At 46.1% G+C, this 15,000-nt stretch overlaps 1 protein-coding gene across 1 annotated transcript in view; it reads right to left on the bottom strand.

Moving 5' to 3' along the window:
• Window positions 1-6,514: 6,514 nt before the first annotated feature.
• The window catches only part of btbd16 (BTB (POZ) domain containing 16), a gene marked incomplete at both ends in the record, with an annotated part of 15,491 nt that continues 7,005 nt past the window's right edge, over window positions 6,515-15,000 (bottom strand). Inside the window, 12 exon segments of the mRNA XM_080840429.1 lie at window positions 6,515-6,586; window positions 6,866-6,942; window positions 6,945-7,053; window positions 7,523-7,621; window positions 7,875-7,949; window positions 8,290-8,372; window positions 10,724-10,815; window positions 11,102-11,221; window positions 11,531-11,661; window positions 12,017-12,086; window positions 14,001-14,112; window positions 14,998-15,000. The exon segment at window positions 14,998-15,000 is cut by the window's right edge and continues 141 nt beyond it. Of these exon segments, the coding sequence (XP_080696555.1) occupies window positions 6,515-6,586; window positions 6,866-6,942; window positions 6,945-7,053; window positions 7,523-7,621; window positions 7,875-7,949; window positions 8,290-8,372; window positions 10,724-10,815; window positions 11,102-11,221; window positions 11,531-11,661; window positions 12,017-12,086; window positions 14,001-14,112; window positions 14,998-15,000 (1,043 nt within the window).

The raw sequence follows: 15,000 nt of genomic DNA, 5'->3' as shown, positions 1-15,000 counted from the left end.
GTGTGTGTGTGTGTGTGTGTGAGTGTGTGAGGGGGAGGGGGGATAGCGATAGTGGTGAGTGTCAGTCAGGTCACAGCAGTAGCAGCAGCAGCGTCGGTTGGCTCTGGTGCACAGGAAGCCTCCCATCAGAGCTGTAAATCAGACCAGGGATTTGGACTTCACAGCTTTGCTCCCAAATTGAATTGTTTTGTTGTGTACAGTTTTTTTGGTCCTTCAGGAAATCTCATTAAACTTGTTTGAACCATGACCTGATAATCTGTACAAAGTTTGAAACAGGAGTCTGTGTGTATGAGTGTGTATGTGTGTGTGGGACAGAGACAGAGAGAGAAAGAGAGAGAAAGAGAGGCTGTGTTTGTGTTTGCTTGTTCTACATCTGCGAGGGTGTGTGTGAGAGAGACAGAGAGAGGGAGAGTGTGAGAGAGTGTGTGAGACTGTGTGTGTGTGTTCGTGTGCATGTGTGCAGTTGGTACTGAGGGGGTTTTGCTAAGGTAAAGCCCCTACTATGCCTCTGTGTAGCTTTGTGCAAACAGTGTCAACTCAACGTGACACCATCTGTACAGGCTTTCGCCTCAGGCTGCGCAATGCCGACAATCTCACATATGTGGTGCAACATGCGGTGGCAACCATCAAAAGCCCTGCCTAAAGTCCGGAAGGTCACAGGTCAACCTGACGCCATCATGCACACCTCAATGCAAATCTACTCTGCTGCTCATTTAAATATAAAAACCTAACTGAATACACGAATGTGCAGCATGTACTTAAAGTAACACTATGCAACAATTTGACACTTTTTGAGATTTGGTTTTACAGGCAACTAGTTTTGATACCATCCTCAAATTAATTTTGATAGCATATGGTGATGTGAAGGACAGATAAACACCTTTGTCTTCACCACTATCCATCCAGGATATGCCCTATTTAGTTCTGTGTTACTGGCTGGTACACCCTTCAAAAATGGAAGAAAAGCTTTCACACGCATGACTTTTAGGTAGTTACTAGTTTTGGAACAGTACTCTGTATTGCTGCTTTAAGTGCCTTTTCATATGAGTAAGCATATCTATAAAGTAGAATACAATCCAATCCAATCCTGAGTTGCATGAATAAACATCTCATTCAGTAAGTGGGTAGCACGTCTATATGCTCACATTATATGAGTGAAGTGCAAAGTGCAGCTGAGTTGCTGTGGAAGTCCTAATGAGCAGAGAACACATTTGCAAACCACACACAGCGGGAACAGCAAAAACTTCTTTCTGAGGGCTGTATGGAAAGGGGACGTTTAATAATGACACCACCTAAAGCTGTGGTTCCCTGCCTCACACTCATACACAAACACAGCTCCATCTCATTCAATAGGTCTTCGGCATGTAGTAAACCACTGTGTAGGCAAGTGACGTCGCATGCTGCCTGACAACATCGCATTCCATAAATGTCTCCTTCCAAGAACTGTTAAACACCACCTTCAACCATGTCCAGAGATTACCCCCAAAAAATAGACCCTCAAGCGTTGAACGTTTGTCACTAGACGACATAATCCGACATGTAAATGAGTTTATGGTTCCGCAATCCGCTCGTCAAAAGCTTCTTTCAACAGTGAGGCAGCCAACGGCAAAACATTCATCAACCACAGTGACGTCACATCACACACCTATCCACACAGGAATGCGAAAAAAAAACTTAGGTGTGCCTTTAGCTAGCCTAACCTACCTGATGAGTCGGGAAAAGTTATGTGTCTCTCGTGTGCTTATTCGGTCATTTTTATTCAAATCTCTGTTTAAACTATCTTGACACCCTTTTTGATTCATCTTTAGTTTACAGTCTTACGTTTAGATAGACTGCCAAGAAAAACTATATTTTCTAAACATGACGCCCGTGTTCACACGATGACAGCTGTCCATCTTTAATATTGAGAATTTCGGAACATCTATCGTCAAACCAGTCTGACGCTACCTCTATGTCTGAGATTATAGCCTATGGCGTAGAGCACACTGACCAGTGGTAAAATATCCAAAAGCCCACAGCCCTATACTACGTTCAGATCACCGTCAAGGTTACTGTAACAGCAACCTGACAGCGACAGGTTTTGCATACAGTAGGTTGGTTAGCTTACTAACCTCATCGCTATTCGCTACAGTCAGAGCGGCTTACATCAAGAATCATGTATTTCAATTACCTACCGTCGCAAAATAAAATAAATAAACGTAGGCAGGGCTTCCGCAATGTAGCTAGAGCAAACAGAAGGACAAGAGAGAAAAGACAACCGTCAATAGACGGTTTTAGTTTTACTTACACTATCCTGCGCTCGCTGACTAGTAACAACTTGCGCGCTCCTCCACGGGCGGAGAGTTTCTGTCCATCTCCCTCCAACTTCCTACCCGCAGCGAGCTACCGATCCCGGATCCTCGCGCCCTCGCAGTAGGGAGAGAGGGGGCGTGGTGGAGCCGCCGACCTCTCTCCCCAACTCGCTCTCTCCGGAAATAATTTCGCAGAGAATGATGGTACTCGTAGTGTTCAAAATCCATTCCTGGATTTTGGATGCACCAAGTTTCCCGCACATCGTCGCCCCATACGACTGGCTGTGTACTCAGCTTGACCTTGCTTGAAAGGACATGGTCAGATGACCCGCGAACATCATCATCCGCAACATAGAATACCCAGTGGCCTCAAAGAATAGAATAGTGGGGTTCTTAATTAGCAAATCGTAGCTGTAAGGAATGTAAATGATAATGTAGCCAACCAAATACATTCAACTAATGTGTATGCCTATAAGAAGTCTACAAATGTATATGAAAAAGTGTCTTTATATAAGTGTCTTTATACTTTATATAAAAGTGTCACGTGTGGTGAAATCTCGAAGCTTTTTTGATGGCTGAAAGCAACAGCTGAGTCCAATCCAGTCAGAAGGAAACAGTTGGCTGTTTGGCAGAAAGACGTGGGTGCATCACCAGCAGTGGGGAAATTCCCAAGCTCGAGCTGAGGAACTGTTTTTCTTTCTTAGATGCACGCACATTTCCTTGTTGGCATATGCAGTCCTTCGTGAACTGAGAGGCTGATTCAAAAAAGTGAATGAACAAAAATTGCAGACCCATATCTCTCTAGGTAGAAGGGTTAATGTGATGAAAGACTGATAAATGATGAAGGAAGAAAGGTCAAATAGATGGATGGAGAGTTAGACAGATTGATGAAGGAACTGAAGGATGAATTGGTCAATAGATAGATAGATATATAGACATAAGAATGAGGTCAAGAGACTGACAGACAGATAGTGACTCTGCATAACTCTGGCAGATGACCAGATGTGTCCTGGGGCTCTGCACCTAGCGGCTAGCACAACGGTTGTTCTCATTCCATCTGACTCGTTAGAAAGTGGGTCAGAGAAGAAGAGAAGCATCCCTTCGTCTCAAAAAGGTTGTAACATTGCTGTTCTGATTCAACCTTGACCGTTGGGTGTGAGTGTGTGAGTGTGTGTGTGGTGTGTGTGGTGTGAGAGAGAGGACCGCGTGCTTCCGCAGTGGCCATGTGCCCATGTGAAAATACAGCAGTCCTGGAAGAAAGAGAGTGAGAGAGAGAGAACAGACTTCCTCCCATGCTCACACAAATGACACACACACACACACATGCACACACACACACACGCACACACACGCACTCACACACACACGCACACACGCACTCACACACACACACACACGCACACGCACGCACACACACACACACACACACACACACACACACGCACACACACGCACTCACACACACACGCACACACACACACACACACACACGCGCACACACGCACACACACACCGCATGACTGGTGCGCAGGGAAACAATAGACTGGAGGAGCATTCAGAGAACTTGACTGTGCGTGTGTGAGTGTGTGTTGGGGGGGGGTAGAATTCTCAGGGCTACCCAGCCAAAGTGCGTCACGACTGGGGCCGAAGTGGCCTGTGAGCGACGAGGGGCTCCGTGGATCCACAGAAGAGAGAGCGAGAAAGACCCAGAGACCCACCATTAAAACAATCGGCGGGGGCTAGCCGGCCATAAGGCCCTGTTCCTGAGGAAATGAACCCTTCTCAGTGGTATCCATGAGAGCTGAAGCACTGAGACAGGGTAAGGAAGGACAGACTGCTGCTCCAGTCTCTGCTGTCCTCGTCTCCTTTCTAAAGCTGCCGACTCCTTGTGAAGGCATGCCTCATACTGTGATCCCCATACAACACCCGTGCTTGTGCATTTTGCCTATGTGAATCGTTCTATATGATATACTCCTCACAATGTGCTAAACTAGACGTGAGGTAACTCTCCTGTGGATCGGTCTCGTAACTGGCCCAGACCTGCGGGCACATGATGGCAGCACTCCGATCCCATCCAATTCTCTCCATGGGGGGTTAACTGCTCTATCTCAAAGCACATGGCAGTGACCAATCTAGATCTTGGCCGCGTCAGTTCAAATCAAATGCGGAATGTTTACATCTGCTACCGTTGATTATACAGTAAATACGTTGTGAAATGAAACAAAAACACACCACAGTTAAAGTTGTATTAGTATTGATTGATTCACATCGATATGAATGGATTACATGACTTACAACTGGTGGAAAGTAATATGAAAATATTTGTTCACTGAATTAGTTCTGTCCCAAACAGTTGCGTTCCAGTTTCAAAGTTTCAGTTTCGCTTTCAGTATTTCAACGTGAATGAGAGGGAGCACAAGAACTGAGCGTCTAGCAGCGTTTATCATATCATATACATTATATATGATGCATGTATATGTCTGTGGGCACGATCTCAAGCACGTGCAAAAGTTGTCCAATTTGAATCAGATACGAGAGACACATGCGTGCCCAGTCCAATTACCAGCGGAATCGAATCGTGTGTCCAGGGGTTTACATCGGAGTCCAGTCGGACTCAAGTCGGACACAATGAATCTAGTTCTGGGGAGACACATGTGTCCAATATCCAATTTAAATCGGACTGAAATCGGAAATTGGACACATGTGTCCACACGAGGCTCTCTAGAACAAACACTTCTCACTATCCTGCTGTGTCTGTACTGTATCTGTGTCTGAGGCATTTGTGCAGTGAAAAAGAATAAGGTTTTCCATCTTCTCAATTCATCAGCACATGTTTGTGCGTGTGTGTGTGTGTGTGTGTATCGGTGTGTGCGTGTGTTTTTCAGACGAATAGGACCGGCTTTGCCAGGTCTGCCCTCCTGTCTGACCGTAGGTCACCACACTAGCTTCACGCCAGCTCGCTCCTGGCAGCTAAAGCCCACTCCTGATGAATGAACCACACAGCCATAAACAAAAACAAAACAAAAAACAAATCCACTTTTTGTTCATGCCTTGAAAAAAAAAAACAGCTTTAAAAACAGGGACCCACCCAGACCTTGAACACACATTACTGCCGCTGCTAATGGCAGGACCGCGGCCAAACCATTCATGGGAGCTTTAGCCAGCAAAGGTCCAGGGCTTCCTGTAGCCTAACGGCCTCTCTCATCATCATACCTGCTCCTGCAGTATTTTCACAGCTGCGCTGGGCGGCCAACACCTCGGGGCAGGTGCAGAGGGCCTCACGGACTCGTCTCATCTCCCCACAGCAGTGTGGGAAACCCAAGATCAGAAGCTCTTGAACCCTGCTGACCTCTGTGCAAGTTCAGCAAAGACTTCAGAAAGAGAATGTCTGCCATGTTGGAAAGGTCACTGAGCTTCGAGTGCAGCAGGTGTTCAAACGACTGTAAGAGTTTTACGATCTCACAGAGAGAGAGAGAGAGAGATGTTCTCAGGTGTAAGTGGTCCATCAGGGTGGGAAAGTTCATGGCAGTAATACTCTTAAGACAACAAAGAGAGACAAGAAGAGAAATAGAACCTGAAGTGAAGTGGGCACACACACACACACACACACACACACACACACAAACACGAAAGAAGGAGAGCGATAGCGAGAGAAAGAGAGAGAGACAGAGAGAGGGAGATACACTATTTTTCTTTTTACCATAGACACACGTGTGCGTGTTGTCAAACTACAGTAGAAGACTAAGATTTGAATATATGGTCTGTATTATCAAGGAAAAACTATTTTTGCAAAAGAGACATCGTTTAGATATAATTATCAATAATCGTTTAGATATAATTATCAGTTATTACTGATCAATGGAAATGTCAGTCCCATATTCACTGCATGTGTGAGATTCTGAGTTGATTCCTGCTTCCATATGTCTACAGACAGCAGTGACCATGTGCTGATACATCTGACTGGACACAGAGAGTCATTCCAAAGGCCCTGATCGGGTGGGTAAAATGTCCGTTTGACCAATCAGGATCAGAAGCAGGTAGACCTAAACCATGCACTGTTCAGGGTTCTTGGGAGCAGTGCAGAAAACAACACTGAGGCCAAAAGCGTGGAAGGTCAAGTGGATATCTGATACACTGTTATAACAGGGGAGGAGGGCTAGGCAACAGCTTTATTGCACAGTTGACAGCTAGAGGTGACTTCCGTCGTCGGGGGAAACATGAGGTCACAAAGGCGGTAAGGCCAGGGCAAAGGTCACGAGAATGGGGAGAGTCAGACCCACTGACAGTGTGAAGACCTGAAGGGGAAAGAAAGACATCTTTACACACAGCACAGAGCACACAGTGAAGCACACACCATTTCACCTCTAACACTATTTGTGTTTGATATTTGATGACGGACTGGTATGTCAGAGGGTATGTCAGAGGCGTGTCTTTCTTTGGATTAGGGTTAGGGTTTGTTGATTAAGTTACTTGAATGTGAATGTCACATGGCTGAGACAAGAGAGCTGTGTCAGACTTGTTTGTTTTTTAATGACTTTTTGTTGACTTGTTTGGTTGTTGTGTTATTTGTTTACCTCACTGAGGCAGGAGGGCTTCATCAGGCCAAACTCGTGGTGGATTGGACCGGAGCAGAAGTCCTGCCACTCGTCCCATTTTGGTTCTGGACAAAGACCTGGTAGCGCACCAGTCGCTCCGCCATCATGCTGATGGGATAGCGCTGGCAGGCACGAGATGACAGCTCTGAGTCCCACTGTTTCAGCCTCTAAAGCACATACATGGCAGACAAAGGTTTTATCAGGAAACTTTTCTCACCTCTTTATCTGACTCTTAGGTCATATGACACTAAAATGTAATATTTTAGGGCTCTTCGCTTTGTTATTTCATGCTTAAGCTGTTGTTTATTAGCATGGTACCATCCTGGTATGATGCTTTGCATAAAGCATCTGCCAAATTACTAGAATGTAGACAACAAGGTCAAACGGGTTTGTTTCCATTGCACTACACTACAGGGCCATTGCACTAAATGAGGCCAGACAGGATATTGAGAATTGGAAGCTATCACACACTGCCCCCTACTGATTACTGAGAGAATTGCAAAAGGAACCTCACCAATTTGAGCATCCTTCAACTACACTTGTTAAAAAAGGATGTATGTGTGCACTGTGTGCATACAGCATGTTATCTCTGTGTGTGTGTGTGTGTGTGTGTGTGTGTGCGCGCATGTGTGTTACCTGTAGACTGAAGGTGTATGTATTCAACTCTGTCTTTGCTGCTCTCATTAGGAAGTAGAATCCCCAGAGACCCACTGTTTGAGAGCAGCAGTGTGGTTCCTGTGAAACACACCAATCCGCACACACACACACACACACACACACACACACACACACACACACACACACACACACACACACACACACACACACACACACACACACACGCACATCAAGACAAGTACGTTACACACCCATGCCATAATACTTACAGAAATATATGAGAAAAGGACACACACACACAAACCCTCACACACACACACACCCATCCACGCACACACACGCAAAGAATCAGTTAGAACATTACACACACCCGTTTAATGATCATCCCAAAGCGCACGGCCTGCTTGGAGAAAATTCTCACTGACATGTCCCCACCTCTGAGGAGCTGAAAAACACCAGATTCACATTCAGAGTTCAGAGTTCAGAGTTCATTCACTTTCAGATGAAGTTCATCTCAAGTGTCAACACCAGATTCATTCAGAAGTTCATCTCAAGTGTCAACACCAGATTCACATTCAGAGTTCAGAGTTCATTCACTTTCAGATGAAGTTCATCACAAGTGTCAACACCAGATTCACATTCAGAGTTCAGAGTTCATTCACTTTCAGATGAAGTTCATCTCAAGTGTCAACACCAGGTGCATTCTGGGAGGAGGCTTCACAAATACACGAATGGCGTTTTAGGTCTAGGCCCATAGCAGACCAGGACGAGGTCTGGGGACTCACTGTGTAGTAATGGGTGGAGAAGAGATTGAGAAGCCATGATTGAGGGAAGATACGGGTCCTCTGCATCTCCTCGAGGTGGTGATCTGAAAGCAGGGGGCAGAGGTGGATGAGAATGGAGTGAGAAAGAGAGAGAGTGACAGAGAGAGAGATGCAGAGAAAGAGAGAGAGAGAGAGAAAGAGAGAGAGAGAGAGAGAGCAAGAAAGAGAGAGAGAGAGAGAGATTGTTGGATTTCATTACTATCATACCAAATAATGCTTAGTTGGACAGGCCAGATAAAGAGAGGGGGACAGAGAGATAAAGAAAGAAAGAGAATGATGAAGGCAGAGGAAACGAGAGATGAAAACGAGAAAAATAGAAGCAACTGTTAGGGCAACACTTCCGCTGAACTAAATATGCTCTTAGGGGGGAAAAAACCTTTTTCATTATTACAACTTTCAAAATTCATCAGGGTAACAAATAGTCCTCCATTTCTACAATAAGGATTACAAATAGGGTAAAGCAACCAGACTGTACTTCAGGGAGATGGGTCAACCATAACATCATTAAAGTTTAGTGTCTTTAACCAAGGCAACGCTCTGCAATCATTGTAGTTCAGTGTCTTAAACCAAGGCAACCCACTGCATTCATTATAGTTCAGTGTCTTAAAACAAGGCAACGCACTGCAATCATTATAGTTCAGTGTCTTAAACCAATGCAACACACTGCAATCATTAAAGTTCAGTGTCTTAAACCAAGGCAACGCACTGCAATCATTAAAGTTCAGTGTCTTAAACCAAGGCAACGCACTGCAATCATTATAGTTCAGTGTCTTAAAACCAAGGCAATGCACTGCAATCATTATAGTTCAGTGTCTTAAACCAAGGCAATGCACTGCAATCATTATAGTTCAGTGTCTTAAAACCAAGGCAATGCACTGCAATCATTATAGTTCAGTGTCTTAAACCAAGGCAACACACTGCAATCATTATAGTTCAGTGTCTTAAACCAAGGCAACACACTGCAATCATTATAGTTCAGTGTCTTAAACCAAGGCAACGCACTTCCTAATTATAGTTCAGTGTCTTAAAGCAAGGCAACGCACTGCAATCATTATAATTCAGTGTCTTAAACCAAGGCAACTCACTTCCTAATTATAGTTCAGTGTCTTAAACCAAGGCAACACACTTCCTTATTATAGTTCAGTGTCTTAAACCAAGGCAACGCACTTCCTAATTATAGTTCAGTGTCTTAAACCAAGGCAACGCACTGCCTCGCCTTAATACTAACAGAGGAAGATTAGAACTAATGAAAATAAATAGGCTGTAATGAAGATGAAAACAAGTTGAGCTCCCTTTGTGTGAGAGAGAAATGCAGTCTTGCTCTGTAATACAGGGAAATGTGCACTCAGTGACGCCTACATTATTCGGTGGGGAATAACCAGTGTGTTTATGTTAGTAATGCAGTCAGGAAACACACACACACACACGCACGCGCACGCACACACACATGCACACACAAGCACACACACACACAGGCACACACACACACACATACAAACACAGGCACACACACACACACACACACACACACACACACACAGGCATACACACACACACACACACACAAACACACACACCACATACACAGACACACACACACAAACACACACAAACACACACCAGCACACACAGACAGATAGAGAGAGAGCAAGGAAGCGAGAGATGGGGACAGAACATACTTCATGCACAAAGGGAAAGTGGTGATGTATGTTCCTGGTCTCGCTATCCCATAAAGCACTCTGCTAGTTGTCAACACGGCCTTGTGGGTAGGCAGAGGGCCAGAGGCCCTTCGTCATCATCGATCTGATTGGCTTCCCCCCAGCGAATGATCCGACAAGCAGAGGGATGACGTGACCACACAGCAGGGTGTGTGTGTGTGTGTGTGTGTGTGTGTGTGTGTGTGTGTGTGTGTGTGTGTGTGTGTACAGGACCAAAGATGAGATGAGATGGATGGATTTAATATAGGCCCATACTTAACGCCCTCTCCATGTCCAGAGGGCCTGTCCTTAGTTCAGAGCCTCATCACGTCAGTCACACAGATTAGAACGCTGCGGTAATGAGGAACACATTGCTGCTTGGGAGGGGCTTTTGGGTGGAGGACTGTACGTGTGTGTCCACATCCCTTTAGTCTCTCTTTCTGTCCGTATATGTTTGTGTGTGTGTGTGTGTGTGTGTGTGTGTGTGTGTGTGCGCGTGTGTGTGTGTGTGTGTGTGTGTGTGTGTGTGTGTGTGTGTGTGTGTGTGTGTGTGTGTGTGTGAGACAGAGTGTGTGTGTGTGTGTGTGTGTGTGTGTGTGTGTGTGTGTGTGTGTGTGTGTGTGTGTGTGTGTGTGTGTGTGTGTGAGAGACAGAGTGTGTGTGTGTGTGTGTGTGTGTGTGTGTGTGTGTAAACTCACAATCTGTGATGCCGTGAAGACGAAGAGAATGAAAGAGGATAGAGTACTGCTGTCCGTCTGGTTGTTCCAAGAAAGCCCCCTCCCGAGGCCAGCTGAAGAGAAAACACACACACACACACACACACACACACACACACACACACACACACACACACACACACACACACACACACACAAACACACACACACACAAACACACACACACACATACACAACCACTCACACACACACACAAACACACACAAACAAACATACAGACACACACACACATCAAAAATCATGCCAAGATGATGTAAATGTATAAATGTATGTTGGTGCATGTGTGTGTGTATGTGTGTGTGTGTGTGTGTGTGTGTGTGTCTCAGTGTGTGTGATTACCTTGAGAAGAAAGTGATGATGGTAGGGTGTGTGGGTATGACCTGCGTTTTTGTGTTAAACTGCAGATATACCCAGTGCAGCACGGTCCTCAAGAGATGGTACTCACTGGGGCTGAAGACTCTGAACAGGAAATAGGAAGTAAATACAAACACACACACACACACACACACACACACACACACACACACAGTCACATACTCACTCACACACAGAAATGTACATTACATACACGCACACAACTATATACATTTTCTCTCTCATACACACTTACAATACACAAACATACCCTGCCCACACACTTGTATATGCTCACACACAAGTTACAGTTTCACAAACAAATCCTTACTATGTCCTTACACACAGGCACTTCCACAATATATTCTATACTTTCAACATTCACAAACACATTGTCACATTCACACACGCCACCTGGGAGATCGGATAATCTTCAGGAGCAACTCGAAGGGCAGGTATTTCAGGTAGATGCTGTTGCTTAACTCACACACCAGGTGGCGCTCTAACCACCTTTCACACTCCTTCCTCAGGCTCTCCTCCTTATACTGAGAAAATAACAAAGCAACACACACAGAAAAAGAGAGATCGAATACACAGACACACATGTATATGATCAATGTAAAGAAAAGAGTTTCTTTAATGACTGAAAATATAATGAAAATCATGCAGACGACGCATGCATTTCTCACTGAAATTTGATGTCAACAGTATTTGAAAGGAACTTCCTCTCATACTGAACTTTACTGAGTTCACATTAATGTTTTACAAACGCGCACATACAGACAGACAGACAGACACACACACACACACAAACACCCACACACACACACACACACACACACACACACACACACACACACACACACACACACACACACACACACACACACACAATCTCACCCTGCTGGCCACACGATGGAACTCATTGACAGTGGAAGGCCTGATCATGTTCCGCATCTCTGACAGACATCTGTAAGTCAAATGAGCTCATCAGGTCTGCATGTCGCTACAGACAACCTAAGGTTCGTCTGCATGACACACATATAGACAATCAAAGAAACAGCCAGACAGACAGACAGACAGACAGACAGACAGACAGACAGACAGACAGACAGACAACACAGACAGACAGACAGACAGGCAGACAGACAGGCCGACAGACAGACAGACAGATAGACAATCAGGCAGACAGACAGACATACAGACACACAGACAGACAGACAGACAGACAGACAGACAGACAGACAGACATTCAGACAGATAGACAGACAGACAATCTAGCAGACAGACAAATAGACAGACAGACAGACAGACATACAGTCGGTCAGACAGACAGACAGACAGACAGACAAACAAATAGACAGACAGACAGACAACACATACAGACAGAAAGACAGTCAGTCAGTCAGACAGACAGACAGTCAGACAGTCAGTCAGTCAGTCAGACAATCAGGCAGACGGACAGACAGACAGACAGACAGACAGACAGACAGACAGACAGACAGACAGACAGACAGACAGACAGACAGACAGACAGACAGACAGATGAATAGATCTGGTTCCACTAGCCCATTAAGGAAGTGAGATGTGTCCTCTGACTCTGCACACTCTCCTAGTTGGACTCTCCCGGCCTCTCAGCCCCATTCCACAGCGAGGAGGGAATGTGCTGTGAAAACTGTTTTATGAGCAGTTATGTGGGTCATAAGGACCCCTAATGGGGTGGAGCGCTTTCAGGCACATCATTCTCCGCACATGATATCACACAGCGAGCGCCCCCCCATCCCCTTCCAGCCAGGGCTGGGAGACATAAGGCCTGGATTAGTATGAGACACGGCCTGAGAAGAATCCTGCTCCACCCTGTCTGGTGGACACGTCCCAGAAGCCTTTGCTCATCTCCCGGGAGACAGGGGTGTGAGTCTCCGAGGCGATGGAGGGATGACATCACTCGGGTGTCATGACACATCTCACGCAGATGAGGTGAGAGGTCACATACACACACACACACACACACACACACACACACATCCTCTAAGGCTACGTAGGTCAAGGGGGCGACAAAAGGATGCCCAAACCAAGATGGTGTTATACAGAGCCAAGACTCTCTGTGAGGGTCTACTTGCTATTCTGTAGCAATTGATTTGAGGTCAATTTGCTAAACTGTACTGCAGAACAGGTCAGCAGCTGTGTGGGTTCAGATGCGTATCATAGTATACATGGAGTATACTGGGAATGGAGTATACTGGGAATGGAGTACACTGGGAATGGAGTATACTGGGAATGGAGTATACTGGGAATGAAGTACACTGAGAATGGAGTATACTAGGAATGGAGTATACTGGGAATGGAGTACACTGGGAATGGAGTACACTGGGAATGGAGTACACTGGGAATGGAGTATACTGGGAATGGAGTATACTGGGAATGGAGTACACTGGGAATGGAGTATACTGGGAATGGAGTACACTGGGAATGGAGTATACTGGGAATGGAGTATACTGGGAATGGAGTATACTGGGAATGGAGTATACTGGGAATGGAGTACACTGGGAATGGTAATTACAGTACTACTGGTGATGAGTGGTAATCACTTAGTAGGGAGAGAGAGAGAAAGAGAGAGAGAAGTGTGGACCTAAAATTGATCTAGGGTCATCTTGTGGCAGGTAGGTGTCCCTCCCTCTTTCATGCTCTGACTCTCTTTCTTCATTCTTTCCATCTTTCTTTCTTTCTTTCTTTCTTTCTTTCTTTCTTTCTTTCTCTCATGTTCTCTCTCGCTCTCATGCTCCAAAAGATGCTCACTGATCAGCCATGATCATCTCTTTGTGATGACTAGCAATGGCACGACAATCAGAAACTGATCCTGGATCAGCTGTTACTCTCAGCTCACCTCTCAAACAGAGGAGGGACCCCCAGTCGGATGGCAGCACCCAACACCCCCTCGGTCCACTGCTCCGGACAGGTCTCAGGTGCGTAGAGAGTACAGAGGGCAAAGGACAGCGCTGTGGGTGGGGTGGGGTAGGGTGATGGGGGTTGGGATTTTGGGGAGATCGGGAGAGGACAGCAGGGGTGACATGTTACATACATACATACATACATTTTACCCCATACTTAGTTATAAACAGCTATGTATACTGCCTGAGTACTGGACTGGTATTTATCTCTGTCTTGTTGTACCAGTTGAACTACAGGCTTATTCACCCAGCCCCAATGCACAGAGCAAGAGTGTGGTCTATCAGGGCCTATGGGGAGTGTGTTCTATCAGGGTCAGTGGGGAGTTTGGTCAGTGGGGAGTGTGTTCTATGGGGAGTGTGGTCTATGGGGAGTGTGGTCAGTGGGGAGTGTGTTCTATGGGGAGTGTGTTCTATGGGGAGTGTGTTCTATGGGGAGTGTGTTCAGTGGGGAGTGTGTTCTATGGGGAGTGTGTTCTATGGGGAGTGTGGTCAGTGGGGAGTGTGTTCTATGGGGAGTGTGTTCTATGGGGAGTGTGTTCAGTGGGGAGTGTGTTCTATGGGGAGTGTGGTCAGTGGGGAGTGTGGTCAGTTGGGAGTGTGTTCTATGGGGAGTGTGGTCAGTGGGGAGTGTGGTCAGTGGGGAGTGTGTTCTATGGGGAGTGTGGTCAGTGGGGAGTGTGTTCTATGGGGAGTGTGGTCAGCGGGGAGTGTGTTCGATGGGGAGTGTGTTCGATGGGGAGTGTGGTCAGTGGGGAGTGTGTTCTATGGGGAGTGTGGTCAGCGGGGAGTGTGTTCGATGGGGAGTGTGTTCGATGGGGAGTGTGGTCAGTGGGGAGTGTGGTCAGTGGGGAGTGTGGTCAGTGGGGAGTGTGGTCAGTGGGGAGTGTGTTCAATGGGGATTGTGTTCTATGGGGAGTGTGGTCAGCGGCTCACCCT

The sequence above is a fragment of the Sprattus sprattus genome (assembly GCF_963457725.1).
Source record: "Sprattus sprattus genome assembly, chromosome: 6".
NCBI classification, from domain to species: domain Eukaryota; kingdom Metazoa; phylum Chordata; class Actinopteri; order Clupeiformes; family Clupeidae; genus Sprattus; species Sprattus sprattus.
This window is presented reverse-complemented; position numbering and strand designations above follow the sequence as displayed.